General features: G+C 56.4%; 2 protein-coding genes across 3 annotated transcripts in view; one reads left to right on the top strand and one right to left on the bottom strand.

Annotated features, from left to right (window-relative positions):
• Nucleotides 1–1,134: 1,134 nt before the first annotated feature.
• On the bottom strand, nt 1,135–10,785 carry CDC37 (cell division cycle 37, HSP90 cochaperone). Of its 2 annotated transcripts, none has more exons than XM_082623930.1 (8): nt 10,588–10,785; nt 4,668–4,949; nt 4,220–4,502; nt 4,002–4,117; nt 3,793–3,915; nt 2,978–3,160; nt 2,806–2,877; nt 1,135–1,714 (listed from the first exon to the last, which is right to left on the bottom strand). In XM_082623930.1, the coding sequence occupies exons 1-8, from the start codon at nt 10,687–10,689 to the stop codon at nt 1,562–1,564; spliced, it is 1,314 nt and encodes a 437-aa protein (XP_082480056.1). In that variant the 5' UTR covers nt 10,690–10,785; the 3' UTR covers nt 1,135–1,561. The 2 variants fall into 2 exon arrangements, with proteins under 2 accessions (XP_082480056.1, XP_082480057.1); XM_082623931.1 differs by having other exon boundaries at nt 4,220–4,328; nt 10,588–10,781.
• A 1,276-nt stretch (nt 10,786–12,061) lies between these two features.
• Nucleotides 12,062–18,518, top strand: part of PDE4A (phosphodiesterase 4A) — a gene marked incomplete at its 5' end in the record, with an annotated part of 47,691 nt that continues 41,234 nt past the window's right edge. The window contains 2 exons of the mRNA XM_082623922.1: nt 12,062–12,303; nt 17,952–18,059. Coding sequence (XP_082480048.1) covers nt 18,012–18,059 — 48 coding nt within the window. The remainder of the gene's footprint in view (nt 12,304–17,951; nt 18,060–18,518) is intronic.

Consider the following 18,518-nt stretch of genomic DNA (forward strand, 5'->3'; position numbering starts at 1 on the left):
AAACACACATCAGCAAAGCCAGGCAGGTGAAGAAGCTGCGTGGCCAGACGTGATGGGTGACTCAAAAGGCGGGTCAAGGAGGACCTCTGGGAGGAGGTGGCAGAGCTCTGATTGGAGTGAGAAGCAGCTGCCAGGGGGTGGTGCCCCCCAGAAGAGGTGGGCAGTGGGCTTCACTGGACCCTTGGTATTTCATGTCTTAAAAGCTGATGGTCCTTGTTTATTATAGTATTCTTTAAGCCTTTCCTGTGGCCTGAATATTCCATTACCTTTAAAAGGAAGACTGCTTTAAAAAGATTACTTTTTAAAGGGAAGGGTGGGAAGGGTGTTCAAGCAGAGGGATGGGCATGTGTCGAGGCCCAGATTTGGAGCATGAGTACCAGGCGCCATGCTTGCCTGTACATTATCTCACCTACTCCTCATCGCAACCCTGGGAGGAAGGCATGAATATTTACTCATTGTACAGCGGGGGACACTGAGGCTGAGGAAGTTGCCCAAGGTCACACTGATAGAAAAACTTGAAAGTGCTTAAGGATCAGCAAGGAGGGAGTTGATGAGAAGGGGAGGACGAGACGAGGGCAGGGAGGTGACCAGGCAGATGGTGCAGGGCCTGGTGAACTGCAGGGAGGTCTTAGGCTTCTGCTCTGAGGGATGTGCCCTGACTCAGGTGTTCACAGGTGCCCACTGGCGGCTGCCTGCTGGGGTCCAGTGAGGGCAGGGGAGACAGGGAAGAGGCTGGAGTGGGCATGCAGGCCAGAGGTGATAGGGACCTGAACCGGGGTGGAGGACGAAGGGCAGTGGACAGACGCAAGATTCGTTTTGGAGGCAGAGCTGGCCACGTGGAAGGTGAGACATGGTGCAAGTTGATGCTCCTGAACGGACAGTGGTGGGGGTCTCAGAGGGATGAGATAATCCCAAGACTTACAGGGGTAGGGGGGGAGTGAGAACTCGACACAAAGGTGTCCTGAGGAAGTGTTCCAGGCGGCGGAACGACACATTCCTGGAGAGCCTGGAGTGAGAATGGAGGACATTTTGCCCATTTGCTGCAGGGCAAAGCTGGGGGCCTCACAGGCCCAGGCGCCAACACCGACCAGGGTTCCCTCCCACCCCGCAAGAGAAGAGCTGTGCCAGCCCTCCTGAGGTCTCGCGGAGCATCTGAAATCCTTTATTGGAAGATAATTGCTGTTTACTATATAGGAGACTCAACAGCAGATGAACAGTGAAAACGGAGCCCACAGTGACTGGGGCAGGGCCCTCGGCTGGGGACCCCACCCATACCCCGTGGACCAGCCTGGCAACCTCTACCCCTCCCTGGACCCCCGAGCCTTTGGCATAATGCTGAAGTGGGGGAGCTGCAGGCAGTGAAGCCCCTTGACTCAAAGCAGACTTGGATGAGCGCTCGGGGAGTGGGGTCAGTGGAGGGGGGGTGGGCAGGCCCCTCCGGGCTAGGTGTGGGAGCAGCAAAAGTGGAGGAAGCCAGGAGCTGGGGAGATGGTGTCTATTTTTGTTTTCTGAAAAGGGGCGCACAGGGGCCTGCAGGCAGTCGGGCAGCAGCTGAGGTGGGTCATGCGCTGACGTCTTTCTCGTCGCCCGGGTTGGAGGCTTCCAGCAAGGGGTCCCCGGGACCCGCCTCCTCCTCTTCTTTGGCCTCACTGGACTTGGAGTTGGGGACCCAGAGGCCGGAGTCGATGCAGCGCTGCATGTGGTACTTTGCGTCCTGCAGGGAGAAGGGTGGGTTGGTGAGGCTGGGCTGCCACCTTCTGGTGGCCCGCCTGTCCCCTGCACATCCTTGAGCCTGCTTCCTGCTCTTTCTAGATCACAGCTTTACAAAAGAACTGCCCGCAATGATGGAAATGGCCTGTAATCTGTGCCGTACAATATGGTAGCCACCAGCCACGTGTGGCTACCAAGTACTTCAAATGTGGCTGGTGCAGGGGAACTTTAAATCTCACTTAACTTTAATTCAAGTTTAAACAGTGTAGTCTAGAACAAGGGTCAGCAAACTTTTTTGTCAAGGGCCAGACTAAATATTGTTGGCTTGCGGGCCCTCAGGTCTGTGTCAAAACCTCTCAACCCATCATTCCTCAACTTTATGGTTGTAGCACAAAATCAGCCACAGACAAGATGAAAATAAACCAGCCTGGCTGCTGCATTCCAATCAAGTTTTATGTAGAGACAGGCAATGAGCCTGCAAGCCATAGGCGGAAGACCCTTGGTCTAGATGTTCATTCCCACAGAAGCGTCTAGAAACCCTGGGCCAGGTCTTGCGACTAGACTCATTTTACAGATGAGGAAAGCAGTGTGGCCAACCAGTGAGACAGGCAGCAGGAATGGGGTCAAACCGAGGTCTATCAAGACTCAAAGTATTTATCTGCCAGCGCGGTTACTGCTCCAAACAGCTGATGTTTTTACCAGCACCAACTATGTGCTCAGCCCTCCCCATGGATTTCATGAGTTAATATCGAGAGAAAGTGGTTTGATGAGGTAACTGAGGCTGGAAAGGGACCCCTCCTTGGGCCACTCTGAGCTGCTGGCAAAGGTGGGGTCAGTTGGTGTGCTCATCAACAGCCCACAGGGACAGGGACACTCAATCTGGACGCTGGGCACACAGTAGGTGCTCAATAAATGTAAGTGAGCAGGTGGCACAAAGCCTGGCTGCCTCGTGTGCTGGCCACACAGTGACAAAACGTCCCTTGTTCCTTTGAGAAGCCCAGGAGGGACACTTCTACCAATGATGTGGGCCACAGAGCTGGAGGGGGCCGGGGAGACACATCGCTCGCCCAGGTGGGCTTGGGCGCAGCTACTCACGGTGGGGTCCATCTTGCTGATGGCATCTTGGAGCATCTGCACATCCTTCACGTCAAAGCATTTCTGGAGTTCCTGTGGGTGCAGAGGGGTGGGGTCAGGGCCTGGATCCCAGGGAGCCTGGGGACCCCACTGGCTGCCTGCCTGCTGCCCGCCAGGGCCCAGGGAGCCGCACCTCAGGGAGGGACTCGTAGACCTCAACGGGGTCCAGGCCGCCGGGACCGAGCCGCTTCCTGCGCTCCTCCTCCTCGTACTCCTTCATGGCTTTCTCGATGCGCAGCTTGGCCCGGCCCCGCACGCGGTCTTTGAAGGCCTCCAGCTCATCATTGAAGCCCTCCATGTACTGACGGTCAGCAGTCTGCGGGGGGCAGGGGTGTGCACAGGGCTCAACTGGGGGAGCCAAGACCGCCCCACTGCAGGTGCTCAGAGATGCCGCAGGGCTCCCCACATCTGGTCCTGAACTGACAGACGGGCACCCTGGGCCCCAGGGCTCTCCTCCGCCTCCTCCGAGCTCGACTTTATACCTCTGTGCTCACAACCACCTGCCCGCACATCCCCCTGAACCTCAGACTCGGGACACCCACCTCCTCCGGGTCCTCCTGTGGAGTTTAGCGGGCTTCTCAAATGCAACACAGCCACCCTGGAGCTCCAGGTCACACCCCTCAGTCTGTCCTGCATCTCCCCCAGCTCAGCAGGGATAGCTCTGCTCTTCAGGTGCTCAGGTAAGAAACCCACAGGCATCCTTGATTCTGGCCCTCACCCCAGGTTAGGACTTCCAGCACATCATGCCAGCTCGGCTTTCTACACGTGCCAGGAGCCGACCACTTGGCAGCTCCTCCGTGGCCCAGCCCTCTCCTGACTGAGGAGAGGACTGATCACAGGGGCCTGAGTCCGAGTAAACCCGTGTCTGTCTCCTCCAGCGGACCGCAGGCCGGTTCTCTGAGGAGCACTGCCCTCCACTCTGCCCTGGCCGCGCCGGGCCCTCCCTACCTTGATCTTCGTGAAGAACTGCCGGAAGCAGGCACGGGGGTCCACCTTCAGGCTCTTGGCCAGCTCCAGGATGAACTGCATGACGATGGTCTGGTGGGCCACCTGCTCCATCAGCGCACATTTCTGCCAAGGGAAAACAAGCACAGCGTCACCAAGTGGAGGACCCAGGGCAGAGCCTTTCCCCAGCCCCGGGGGCGGGCTCCACATACCTCCTCCACCTCTAGGTCAATGCACCAGATGACCAGGTAGTTGGCGGTCTCCTCGCACACCAGGTGGACGTTGTCCGACAGGTACTTCTGGCTGTCGTCCCAGCGGCGGAGCATGCCTGCGGGAAGGTGTTGGCGAGGTGTTGGAAGGGCCCTGGAGGCGGAGGCCAGCCCCTTGTCACGTGCACCGCCCACCGGGCCCCCACCTGGGCCCAACTCACCGAAGTGCTTGATCTGTTTCTCATACTTCTCCACGAAGGTTTTGTGTTTCTGTTCCCTCACCTCCTCCGACTCCTCCTCCGCCCGCTCAGGCTTGGTATTGACCATGCTCTGTGGTGGGGCGAGAAGGGGAGTGGGCTGGGGCGAGGCTGTGCGGCGCCTCAAGCGTGGCCGGGTGGGCCGCGGCCGCAGCGCCCATCCCATCCAGGGTGGAGGTGGCGACGGCGCCATGAACATCAGTGTGGCGGGAGCGTGGGCGTGGCAGGTGTGGCCTCGGACTAGGGCCTTCGGGCAGATCAGAGCGGGGGGGTACCGGTGGGGTGCCGCACCTGCCTGGGCCCCCACACCTGATCCCCTCACCCGCCACCCCCATCCACCGGTCCCTGGACCTGAGCAGTCCCCTCCGCCACACCTGCCGCCGCCTGCCGAGCGCGCCCGGCCCTCGCACACCTTGCTGAAGCCGTCCTTGCTGAGTGTGTCCACGTTCCAGGGCATGCTCTTCTCCTTCTTGCGCATCTCCTCCAGCTTCTGCTCCCAGCTCCGCTCCTCCTTGCGCAGCTGCTGTGCCTCGGCCTGCAGCCGCTCCAGTTCGGCCCTGCTGCCCTCGCCCTCGGCCACCTCCAGATCCTTCAGCTTCCGCTGGCACTCAGCCACCTTGCGCTTGCACTCGCGACAGCCCCTGTCCAGCTCCTCCTTCTCTTTCTGGAACTGCTCCATGCGCTCCACCCGGGCCTGTGGGACAGGCACGGCCCATCACTCTGTGGAACGGCTTGTCCCTTGACCCCAGCCCCAGCCCCAGGACCCCAAGAGCTGCACCTGGGATGACCCCAGAGAACGTCAGCACCAACCTCCGTGTGCCGGACTCCCAGCTCCCGCTCTCGCCCCTACAGGTGCACCTGAGCCAGGGCGGTCCCTCTTTGCTCAGAACCCTCTACGGCTGCCACCTCACTTGGAGCAAAAACCTAAGTCCTCCCTGTGACCCACAGGGCCATGCGCAATCTGTCCCGTGCCCTCCACGGCCTCACCTCTTCCTGCTCACCCCCTCCCTCCAGCCACACTGGCTGCCTCACCTTTTCTCGGACCCACTTCAAACCTCAGGGCCTTTGCACTGGCTGTTCCCTTGGCCTGGAATGTTCTCTCCCCAGATACCCCCCACCCCAGCATCCTTAACATCTTCTTTTTTTAAAAAAATATATTATTTATTTATTTATTCATTCACTGGCCACACCCTGCAGCATGCGAGATCGCGGTTCCCTCATCAGGGGTTGAACCTGTGCCCACTGCACTGGGAGTGTAGAGTCTTAACCACTGGACCACCAGGGAAGTCCCCCTTATCATCTTCAAATGTCCCTTACAGGGAATTCCCTGGTGGTCCAGTGGTTAAGACTTCGTGCTTTCACTGCCGAGGGCCCGGGTTCAATCCCTGGTTGGGGAACTAAGATCCCACAAGTTGTGCAGTGCAGCCAAAAAAAAAAAAAAAAAAAAAAAGTCCCTTACAGATGAGGCCTTCCTTGACCACCCGGCTGAAGGTCTCAACCTCCCCCTACTCTGCTCTTCTTGATCTTCCTCCTCAGCACTTGTCACCCGACAACAGCCTGTGACAATTATTTATCATGTTTCGGGCACTGTCCTCCTCCAAGGATACTGGCTCCACGAAGGTGGGGATCTGTTCACTGTTGTGCCTCCAGAGCCAGGAACTGGGCCTGACACACAGTACGGACTCAGGAAAGCCTTGTTGGATGTAATAAAGTAATAAGATACTGGATAGAGGCCTCACCTCTCCCCAGGGTCTCAGGTTCCCCCTCCTCCCTGGAGCCACCCTCAGTAACACTCGAGCACCCTCCTGTGCCCACCATGCCCCTCAAGCCACCGCTGCTTGGGTGTCCCACAGGCACCTCCAATTCTGTGCCCAAAACTGAACTTCCCACCGGAGCCCCCAGACCTGTTTTTCTGCTGTGTCCTCCCTCAGCAAAGAGCCTGCCCCCGCCTCCTGTCCCAAGCTGAGGCCTGTTGTGAGCCCTGTCCCTCCCGCTCTGCCACCAAATCCTGACACTATTTTTTTCTTTTTTCTTTTGGCCACGCTGCGTGGCTTGTGGGATCACAGTTCCCCGACCAGGGACTGAACCCGGGGCATGGCAGTGAAAGTCTAGAATCGTAACCACTAGGCTACCAGGAAACTCCCCTGACACTTTTCATTTCCAGTTGTTTCTCCAATTTGCTCCACCCCAAGGGCTGCACCTGGATCTGCAGAGGCCCGCTCAGCTCTGTCTCCAGGTCAGCATGCCCTCCTGAGCCCAGCCTAGTGTCCACCAGCCTCCTGTCCCCCCCTACCCCAGACGCCGCTCCTCAGACCTCCTCTTCCACTGCACCCCATCTCCTCAGTCCCCCATCCCGACCCCTATCAGATCACTGGGCCCTGTCACTCTCCAACCCTGCTTGGCTCCCAGCAGTGCCTGCTCAACCCAGAGCCAATGACTGAACCCTGAGAGGTGCCACCATCTTCCATCACTGTCACCCCAATCCAGGCTCGGAAGCTGCCACAGGAGCCTCTGAAATGTACCTGTCTGACCACAGCCCTCCCTGCTACCTCAGACTGGAGTGTCTGGGTTCAGAGGGGACCCCAGACCCCTGCCCCACGCTGGCCAGATGGCCAAGGCTCCTTGGGTGTCTGGGTCCCAGGCTGATGCCGGCCCCTGTGGTTGATGCTAGCCCTGAATGGACCAGCTCTCTCCTGACTCTTAGCCTCTGCACATGCTGTTCCTCGCACCTGGAACTCTCTTCCCCTTACTCCATCTGCTTTGTCCCCAAGTCTCAGCTTCGACAGAGCCTTCCCCAAGTGCCCGACCCCCGGAGTCACTGAGCCCCAAAGGCCCCTCTGTGATCATCAGATGATGTGATGAGATGCTAGTGGAAGGCCTTGGGGCACCAGACCTGGGGTCATATCTCACAGCCACCATGTAATGGCCGGGTGTCCCTGGGCCAATCCCCTAACTTCAGTTTCCTCATCTGTCAGATGCAGACAACAGTGCCAAGGTTGCACTGGGAAAAGCAAAAAAGGTTATAAAATGAGACAGTCCAGAGCCGTGCTGGGTGCTCAGTCAGCACCATTCCCACGTTGGCTACTGTCATTACTGTCTGTCCAAGGGGACAATCTGTCTCTCTCTGGGGACTGTACTGGGGCTCAAACAAGAAAATGTCCTTCAAGTGCTTAGCTCGATATCCAGTAAATGCTTGTAACTGGTAACTGGGAGCAGTTGTTACTGTATCATCAGAGCAGCCCAGCTCCACCACTTACTGGTGATGTGACCTTGGCCAAGTCTCATCTCTCTCCCTGCCTTGGTGTCCCCCTCTATGAAATGGGGCCTCACAGAGTTGTTGTGAGGACTAAATGAGTTACTCCCAGGAAACTGCTTGCAACACAGCACTCAGTATATGTGTCCTCAACTGTCATCACCGTCATCATGGCCACGGCCACGGCCACCAGAATGGTCTGCTAACTAGCTGTGCGCTTTACTAGAGGCTGTATCTCCAGGTTCTAGCACAGGGCCAGGAAGACGGCGGGTGAGAATTGGGAGACCTGAATCCTTCTCTAACGCCCCATAGGACCGACATGGCCAACCCTGAGCCTCACTTTTCCCACTCGGATCAGGCCCTCGCCTTGCAGAGGACACCTTGTGGCCTCTGCCACCTCTCTTTTTCCATGACGGGCCTGTGTCACCTGGAGCCTTCCTGCTGCCTTATGAGGGTTATGGTTGGCATTATAGCTGGCCTTGGGTGGCAGCAGGAATCTACCACACTGCTGGTTTCTGCTGGACGGCCATCAAAATCTTCCCGGCATCCTCTGAGCAGCCGCCAGGGAGGCCAAAGCTAAATAAAGGCCTCCTGGAGCTGCTGGGGGTGGCAGCCTGCCCAGCCTGAGCTTTACGCCTCCGGGAGGGGCTGTAGCAGCCTGGGCAGGGCAGAAGCCTTGGCAGTGAGTAGGGGCCACAGGTATAACTGCCCTCCTTACAGACAGGGGACCCGAGGCTCACAGAACCTGGATGCCACACAGCTCGCTGGGAGGAGCCACAAGAAACTAGTACTGGTGGCTGTTTCTGGGCAAGGGAGCCAGGGAGCTGGAGCTGGAGCCAGGAAGACTCGCTGGTCCCCTTCTGGAACCTTTGGATTATTTTTTTACCATGAGCGTGAATTACATGAGTAATAATAATGATAGTGGCTAAAGTTTCTACACAGTTTATTACATGCCAGGTGCTGTCCTGAGAGCATTATACACATTAAATACATAAGGCAACCCTCACAACAACCCTATGAGGTAGATACTAATAAGATCCCCAGCTGGAGAAATTGAGGCACAGAGAGATCAAAACTCACTGGGGGCAATGCAGCAGGTCAGTGATTCAGCAGGAACCAGCATCTGAACCCGGGTGGGCAGGCCTGTGCTCAGAAGCACACCAGGCTACCTTTTCTCTAATCCCCCTTTCCCCTCTGGTCCTGCTTACTCCCTCCCAGGCCCTGAGCCAAGTTCTTTTCAGATCTCATTTCATGTCTTCCTTATGATGGTCTCATGGAGGCGGGGTCTCACTCCCCCTAAAGCAGCAATGGCCCTGTGGCAGGGCTGGGATGAGAACCCAGGCTTGGTGGCCGCTGAACTGGGTGCTGGAGACACCAGGCTCCCCGCCTCCACTCCAGCCCTGGGGCTCCCAGCAGCAGCCCAGGAAAAGGTTTTGTGCCAAGAGGGAGAAGGGTGTGGTGGGAGGAGGATACTGCAGGAGAGGGGGCATCGGCCTCCAAACTCAGCAGGACCAAACCGTCCTCCCCACGGTGATATAGACTAACTATGTGACAGAAATAGGTGTTCCCAAGAATCGCCTTGAGAGCTTGCAGAGATCTTCAATATTTCATAATAAAATGTTACACATGGCAAGAAAGAGAAGTGCTAGAACTTTCTCCTTACACTCCAGGGGCCCACCCGGCAGGTACACTACCCAGGAGGCTGCTGCTTTAAGGCATGGGTTGGAACTGGGACTGGGAACCAGATGTAGGGACTAATGCTGGGTCTTAGCAGGATGGGGAAGGGCCCTTCTAGAAGCTTCTAGATAAACGACCGGGAGCTGATATATGGGAAGGTGGGGTGAGGAATTCCTAACTGGAAGATTCTGAGAGATATATGCCCTCAGTCTGAGAGTGTAACAAGCATAGGAATGTGGGAGCAGGAGCTCTGATTTGGTGGAGTAGATTAGAACATTAGGTCTCATGAGAGCCATTCTGTTGGCCTGAGAGGGGTGAGAGAACACACAGACTTGGGATTCTGGGGTCTGGATTGGGGGAAAATAAATAAAAGAAGGTGCAGGGAATTTGGAATCAGACTGGGAGGGTCCCTGGTAAAAGCAGGGTCAGTGTGGGTGTCTGAGGACAGCAGACCAAACTGGGGTCGGAAGGAAGCTGGGGTGGGTTTAGGTCCTGGACTTGGGTTTGAATGAGGCATTCCAATGCTGGCGGAGGTTCCTACAGGAAGCCTGTCTTGGGGGTGGGCGGTGACTGGGCCTGCAGTACCAAGTAGGGGCAGGGGCTCTGGCTGGGCAGGACGCCACGTGGGTAGGGTTTCCTGATGCAATGGGAAATTGGGTCTACAGTACATGAGGCTGAAGGAGAGCGGCCGGAATTGGAGGCTCCATCAGGGCGGAGCTCGTGGTTCAGTCTGATGGGGAACCAGGTTTCAAAATTCCAGTCCTAGATGGGACTGAGGGCCCTGGTGGGGCACCGGTCTACGTTCTAGGGAAGGGGTCCTGGGTGTGGGTTGGAGTCCCAGGCCAGGAACAGAAATCTCAAGGGAGGATAGAACTCCTTGCTCTATTGAAGGAGCAGAACCTCTAGATCTAAATGGGAATCACCGTCAAGATTCCGAAAGGCAGGTCACAGACTAGACTTAAAGTATTGGGAACTCTAGGGGTTGGTAGGGGCCAGTGGGACATCCAAGATCATAAGTGGGTACCCGAAAAGGTTCAGGGTGCAGATTCTGAGGTAGAATTCTGGGTGTAAGTGGAAGGTCCCAGATGGACTGGGGGGGCACGTCCAAAGCTTGTCTTGGTAGTCTAAACTGTGAAGAAGGTGCCCTAGGGGTCAACTGGGAGTTCCAAGAAGAAATTGGAAGGGGAGGGGGGAGGGCCCGGGATCACGGGCAAGGAACCCAAGGGTCTCGGCAGTTCTGTTGCCCCGGAGTTGAATCAAGGAACCCCGGGAGATCCTGAAAGTCCAGACTGTAGGGTGGGAAACCCAGGTGTCAATGGCTGGGCCCCCGGCAGTATCAGGGGTCAAAACTCTGAAGCGGAGTCCCGGGAGTGGGGGAAGGCGCTGGGCGCGCGCGCTCTACCTGGTGCCGCCAGCGGAAGAGGCTGGCTGTGTCGATGTTGGGGTGCGTCTCGTCTTCATCGTCAGACACCTCGATGTGGTCCCACACGCTGTAGTCCACCATCTTGCCTCCGCGGCCCAGCCCGCTCCGGCTCTGGCGGCAGCAGCGGCGGCGGCGGCGGCGACGGCAGCAACAGGGGCTACGGCGGCAGCAGCACACAAGATCTGCCCGCAGAGCCCCGCCCCTTCCGTTTCCGCCCGGACGCGGACGCCCCCGCCCTCGCGTAACGTCACATCCCTAGTAACCGCGGCAGCGGCACTGGCGACCTAGGTCTTAAAGACCCCTGCGCACGTGTTCCGGCTCCCGGGAGTCTTCGCCGAGACCTCACCCCATCGGGCTCGGGGCCTCCGCTAGGCACCTCCTAGGGGTATACGGGTGGATTCTCCATCCTCGAGCTCCCTGTATCTCCCGCTGCCCCACGGTGGGCGTTTACGGCGGCCGTGAGGGGGGGAGTTGGCGAGACTGAGGGAGAGGATTGTCCCCTTAGCCACGCCGCAGTGACGTCAGCCCGAGCCCACTGCTGGGGCCGGGTCTCGGCGAGAAGACCTCGCTCCCGCCCCTTGTGAAGAGGAACTTAACTTTGTGCCTGATAGGAAAGAACATTCCCAGTCCGAGAGGTACAGGGCCCTGTCCTGGGAGGGTCTAAGTAAAGGAAGGATATGGCCCTGCCCTTGAGGAGTCGGAGGTGGGGGCGATGTAGCCCTGCCTTAAGGGCTGGTGTTTCCCCGGCTAGGACCACAGCCTACCCCTCGCGCCCGCATCTTCTGCCTCTTTAGCGGGGATTCGCGCATACACGCCCCCTCTGGAATCACCCGGACCACACTAACGGGCCTTGGGAGCCTGTCCACTGCGCCCCCCCGTGCAGCCGCTGGGTGTCGCTAGTGTCTAACTAGCGGCCCGTGCTCTTGGCCTCGCGCCGGGTGGGGGTGGGGGGGAATCTTGGCCGTGAGCACGGCGGGGGGTCTTGACCCGTTGATGTACTCTAGGACTGCTCGCAGCGCCTGCCCCCTTCCTCGTCCCGGGCGCTAAGGACTCCATTACACGGAGCTTGGGCGACCCAGCCACACATTTTCGTACATCCCTATCCACGCTGTGACACGGGATAAAAGGCTTCGTTGCAGCCTAGGGCAAGGATTATCTCAGATTAAAGGGCGCTGGGGGGACGGGGTGGACGGGAGGAGCTTCAGCCACTCTGGTGAAGGGAGCCTTTTCCAGACTCCCCCAGAGCGGGCGTTGGAGGGAGGGGCTGGAGCGACTGGAGTAAAGGTCTCTAAAAGGGTGGGGGTGTGGGGGATTCCCCTGCCCACGGAAGGGGCGGGGCCATCCGGACAAAAGTGCCCGCCTGCTGCCGCCCCTCCCCCTCGCGCTCCATTCAAACCCGCGAGTAGGCGGGCGGGGGCGGGGAGTCCCCCTCTCCTCCTCCTCCCCCTCCAGCCCCGGCAGTCCAGCATCACAGCGGCAGTCAAGTCCCGGGCACGCGCGCGCAAGAACCCACACCTCGGCGAGTCTCACAATCTCTCCCTCTCTCCCTCTCCCTCTCTCTCTCTCTCTCGCACACACACACACACACACACACACACACACACACACCAGCAACAAAGGGTCTGGACACCCCCGTCCCCTCCCGCCCCTCAGGCCGGAGAGGGCGGGGCATCCTCTGCCCAGCCCCACTGCAAGGTAAGCTTTGGACCAAGCTGCGGTGGGGAGGGGGACCAGGCGCCGGGAGGGAGGGGGTCTGGACGGGGGGGGGACTTCCCTCGCCCCCCAAGAAAGTCAGGAGCCCCCTGTACGCCCTTTGAGAGCTTCAGGCCGGCCTCCAGGCTGAGGGTGTGTAGGGAGGACCCCGGATGCCGGATTCCCGGGTAGGCGCGGGGGTCTCTACCTGGCTTTGGAGACCGGAGCTGCCTGGCCCCAGGGAAACAGGGTCCCAGGAGCCCCAGCTCCCAGAATTGGGGACAGGGCGCCGGAAGCTCCCCGATCAGCGCCAAGCATTTACTAATCTCCTGACAACACAGCATCTCCAGCCTGGGGGACTGAGACAGAGACCCCTGAGTTGCTTTGCACTGTCCCTCGGACTCCCAACCGCCCTCCCCCCATCAGCGCACCCCCTGCTGGGCGTCTTGTACCTGTGGGGTGGGGGTGGGGGGCTGGGAATGCTCCTCTAGGCTCCCAAGCTTCCTCTGCTGCATCCCATAGCCACACACTGCTTAGCTGCGGCTGTGGGACTGGGCAAACGGTTTTGCCTTCCTGAGCCTCAATTTCCTCATCTGCAAAGTGGGTAATGACACACCCAGGATTCGGGGAGGTCATGCATGCGAGTCTGCCGTTACGCCATCATTTATTTTACAGCTCATTTCACACATATTTCCCAAGAGCCTACTATGTGCAGGACACTGTGACCAGGCTGTCAGGCTACATCAACCAACAAGACCAGCTGAGTCCCTGCTCTGCTGACCCTGGACACTGGTGAGGGAGCAAGATCAGTGTGTAAACAGAGAAATATCCACGGTGATTTCAGACTGTGAAGACTAAAATTTCATGAGGCATAGAGAGTGACCGCAGGGAAGGATGTTCAAGATTAAATGAGATTTACGGTTTGTATCTGCCTTCCTCATTCACTTTCAGCTCCATGAGGGGAGGGCCAGGTCTAGAAGAGTGGCTGGTACACAATAGGTGCTCAGTAAATGTTGAATGAGTTAAAGAGGGGCTTAGATTAAGACTATTTTCATAGCACTTTAGATCAGGTAAGAGGCTTATCATGAACCAATCCATCGTCTCTCCTATTTTACGGATGAGGCGAGTGAGTCCCTAAGACCCAGAAAAGGGAAAGATGTCGTCAAAGGCAATAAGGGAGTTGATGGGGTGTCATCATTCCCACACAAGTGAGGGTGGCTGAAGGGATGGTTTTGAACAGCGGGGAATGGAAGAGAGTAGAGACCAGACTTGAGCACAGGTCCCTCCAGGAACCCATGACACCCAGCCAGTGCCCAACTCTCTCCCCATACCACACAGACACAGCCCTGCATTCGTCCATTCAACAAGTATTTACTCAGTGCCTACTATGTGCCAGGTGCTCAGGACACAACAGCAAACAGAAGAAAACCCCCTACGCCCATGGAGCTGACATTTAGTAGAGAAAACAGAGAAGAGACAGCATAAACAAACAAATAAATATATAACAACAAACTGTGATTAGGACAGTGATAGAAATAGCTTGTGACAAGAGAGAAAAATGGAGGGGTCTACTGTGGGTTGGGTATCCAGGAAGACCTCCCAGAGGAGTTGCATTACTCTTCAAACACACACACACACACACACACACACACGCACACACTTTGATCCAGACAAACGTAATCATACAATCACCACATACAGGCTGGAGCCTGAGAAGCTTAATAGTGTGCCTGAGGCCCCATAGCTACTGGGTGGCCATGCAGAGATTTGAACACAGAATCCACATTTCTAACCAGTGTACCTCCCGCTGCACCCACATGCATGTACCCTCCCCGCCTCCACACACACACATACTCAGAGTCACACAGAGACACAGCCAGCCTCGTGCCCACATAGACTGATATGGTGTCACTTTGTCACATACACACACTCCTGTAGGTATGGTCCAGTCTCAACTATACAACACTCAGACTCCCAGAGAGTTCTACCTGTCCAGTTGCATGTGGACAGCTGTGTACACAGTCTCACGTTCACACGTGTGCACGTGCACACACACACACGCATGCCCCGTGGGGTGGGGGGCTGAGAGTCCTTCCCAGCTCCAGGTCATGGAGCTTGGGTAGTCATTGTCCCTCCTCAGGCCTGAATGATCTGGGGCAAGCTGTGGACAAGGGTATTCATCCTCATTTCCATCCCTCTTTAGCTGCCCATCACCCTGTCCTTCTGAAGACAGTGGAGGTTGGGTGAAGCCAGTGCTCCTCTGTCAGACCAGGCCAGGGATGCTGACAAGCTGGATGAGGGAAGAGGCCTCTTCTCAGCCTGAGCCTGGTGCCTGCTCTGCCATCTGGACCCCCCTCGCCAGCCGGCTGCTGCGCAGGGGAGGGGAAGGCAGGCTTAGTGGCTCCCGTCCACCTGGGCACTCAGGTCAGTTTCTGAGGCCCTGTGTCCCATGCCCAGGTTTCTGCCAGAGATGATTTCTGCAAATGTGCACAGGTGTCCAGACAGTGGTGGCATGCGTGTCTCCACCTCTCTCCCCTGGCCTCCTCCCTTCCTTCCTTCATTCCACAAATCCTTGAGCACCTACAATGAGCTGTTCTGGGCACTGAGGATACAGCCAGGGCCGGCTAAAGAATTCTGCAGAGCCCAGGGCCAGATGAAAATGCAAGGCCCCTATTTAAAATTATTAAGAATTTCAAGACCACAACAGCAGTGCGTTAAACCTTCTAAGCATGGGGCCCATTGGGACTGCTCAGGTCACGTGTCCATGAAGTTGGCCCTAGAACAAGACAGAAAAATCCCCTGCCCTCATGGAACTAAGGAGTGGGGGCAAGCAGAAACATAAACATATGATACCGCAGGGGTAATGAGTACTGAGAACAGAAAGTAAAGATGAGTGAGAAACAGAAGGTGATGGGGTGGGGGGAGGCATCCATGCCAGGGAAGGCCTCTAAAAGGAGGTGACTTTGAGCAGAGAGGTGAAGGAGGTGAGGGAGTCAAGTGGATTTATTCACTCACTCAAGAGACATTTGTTGAGCACCTACTGTATACCAGCGTTGTCCTAGGTCCTGGAGATCTAGCAGGGGACAAAACTGACCAACGTCCTGACCTCATGTCCTAATCAAAGGACAGGCAATAATAAAATAGGTAAATTATATATCTTGTTAGAATGTTGTAAGTCTAAAACAAAATGAAAGCAGAGCCAAGGGAGATCAGGGGTGGGAGGAGCGCAGGATATCTGAGACTGGTTTTCCAGGGGAGGGAAAAGCAAGTGCAAAGCCCCTGAGGCCTAAATATGCTTGAAGTGTTTGAGGAACAGTGAGGAGGCCAGCGGGATGAGGGGGGAGGACGGGAGGAACTGAGGTCTCTGTGAATGTGTAGCTGTCTCCCATGTATGTCCATAGCTCCACTGAGTCAACAACAGTGATAATTGTTAGTATTATTAAGATAGTGGCTACTGTTTCATGAGCACCTACTATGAATCAGGCACTGTGCTCAGAACCTTACGTGCATTATTTCATTTCATCCTCACAACAACCTCCTCAGATAGGTATGAATATTATCCCCATTTTACAGATAAGGAAACTGAAGCTCAAAGAGGCTGGGCAACTTGCCCCCAAGTATACAGCTAATAAGTGGCACAGTCAGGATTTGAATGCATGTCTGTCCATGTAATACTGGAGCCTAAGCATGGTCCTTACTACGTGGCCCTTTCTCTGCCTGTCTGAGCATATGTGTCTGTCTGCATACAGAGGAGAGGGTGCCTCTTTCTCTGTATGTCTAACTCATTCCTTCATTTATTCACTCAGCATTCATTGAGACTATGTGTGGGGGACCATGATGAATGGGTACCATTTCTTGCCCTCACAGAGCTCTAGTGGGGAATACAAATAATTACAACCTCAGATGATGAGTGCTTTAATAGGGGCAGAACAAACAGCAGTGGGAGCCCAGAACATGGACTGGCTCTGTCCGGCTCAGAAGTGGAGGTGACCTTTAAGCTATCTTTATACATTCATCCATTTGTTCAACGATTGTCTGTCATAGACTTGCCTGGTGCTAAGCACTACGTGGGTGAGATGACGTTTACATTCATTTCTACTAGTTCATATTGAACTGAAGTGCTAGTTAGAGCTATACGGCAAGAAAAAGAAATAAGAGCTAGTCCATAGGAGACCTTCTAGGAACATTATTAATATGCTCTTGAGTCCTCAAAACAGTGACTAGACATTTAACAAATTATTAAGAGCCTACGATGTTCCAGATTCAGTTCTAGGCACTGGGGACATATTAATAAAATAGATAAAATATTTTTGTCCTCCTGCAGCTGATATTCTAGTATGGGACAAGACAGACAATACAGGTAATAAGTAAATTACATAGTATGTTATGAGGTGATAAATGCTGTGAAAAAATAGAGCAGGATAAGGGAGTTTAAGAATCCTGAGGGGCTAGCAACTTTAAACAGGGGTGGGGTGGAGAGAAACACCAGGAGAAATGCTGAAAAGGTGAGATGTGATTAAAGACCTGAAGGATGTGAGGGACCTGCTGATGTTTAAGGGGGGAAAGTTCCAGGCAGGGGGAACAGAAAGTGCAAAAGCCCTGAGGCTAGAGTTTGCCTGGTGTGTCCAGAAACAGCCAAGAGGCCAGTGTAGATGGAGCAGAGTGAGCCTGGGGGAGGGTGGGAGGAGATGAGGACAGCAGGAGTGTGTGAGCCTCTTGTTGAGGACTTTGACGTCTCCTCTGAGGGAGGTGAAAGCCATGGAGGGCTCTGAGCAGAAGAGGGACATGATCTGACTTGGGTTCTAAGAGACTCCCACAGGCTCAGATGGTAATAGTATTTATTAAGCACTTACTGCGTGCCAGACGCTGTTCTTCGAGAATTCAATATGGTCTGATCTCATTTCGTTCTCGTATAGACCCTGCAAGGATTATCATTCCATTTCACAGAGGTGAAACTGAGGCTTAGACAGTTTAAGCCACTGACCTACGGCCACACAGCAATAATTTGCAGCGCCTGGGTGTGATGGTGCAGCGAGCGAGCCAGCCTTTCCCTCCCGCAAGCTTTTAGATAGGGATTGCCGGCAGCAGAGCGCACTCATAATGGGGAGTTGCGTCTGTGTCCCTGTCTGTTTCTATTTCCACGCGTCCCTGTCTCTCTCTGCGCGCCTCTGCCTGCGCGTCCCCCATCTGTGCCCAAGCCGCCGTCTCGCTGCGCCCGGCCCCCGCACATCGGAGCTATTTCGGGTTTAGGCATAAAAGCCCAACAGCTCGGAGAAGACGCTTCCTCCTGCCCCCGACTCGGACCACGCGCCACACGCGGCCGGCTCTGGGAGCTCCCTGTCTTCTCTGAGGGATCCCCAGGCTGGAGAAGCCCCCGCAAGAGGACAGGTGGGGGCTGGGGCGACCCGGGCCGGAGGCTCTCGGCCCCCTAGTGGCCAATCCAGGCATTGACGCTGTTCAGAGCCCAGTCGTGCATCAGCTGTCGCTCTGGCAACAGACGGGCGACGTCACCGACAGGCAGTGCGTCAGCCACCTGCTGACGTCAAGCCCCAGGAGAGGCAGTTGCCGAGGGGCGGGGGCGGATTCCATGCTCAGCCGGCAGGGGGAGCCCCCGGGAGCTAATGGCGGATGCCTTCGGCCCGGTCCTGCAGGAGGCGCTGGCCGGGGCCGACATGGTCCCTGAAGCCCCCAAGGCGCACTAGTCTGGCAGGATGAAGAGGAGTCGCAGTGTCCTGTCGGTGGCCCGAACCGGTGACGAGGTGCGAGGGGCGGGGCCCGGGGTGGGGGCGGGGCTTGGGCTGCGAGGTGGAGTAGGGAGCCCTCTAGAGACCAAGACTGACTGCTCACTAAGCCTGGCTTCACTTCCCCCCGGGCAGCAGGGAGTCCTGTCCCCTTGTGCCTCAGTTTACTCCCTTGACTTCATTATTCTCCTGCTGCCCAAATTAAGGGCTCTCAGCCCAGGGGTAGAAGGCAGGGTCTTCCAAGGGGCTTTCCAAATAGGGAGAGGATTGTAGGGTGGAGGGGAGGGTGCTGGGGGTGAGGCCTTGAGGGTCTCAGATATGAGGAGAGGGGGCCACAGACGTTTAGGCCAAGAGGGGGCTTCCTGGACGTGGAGGATGGTGATGTGTTAGAGGGGTTTCACAGTGAAGGGCAGAGTACAGGCATGAGGGCCCAGAGCCCTGGCCATCCAGTGGTTAAGAATCTGTGCTTCCACTGCA

This window comes from Mesoplodon mirus (assembly GCF_964341445.2).
Source record: "Mesoplodon mirus genome assembly, chromosome: 5".
NCBI lineage: Eukaryota > Metazoa > Chordata > Mammalia > Artiodactyla > Ziphiidae > Mesoplodon > Mesoplodon mirus.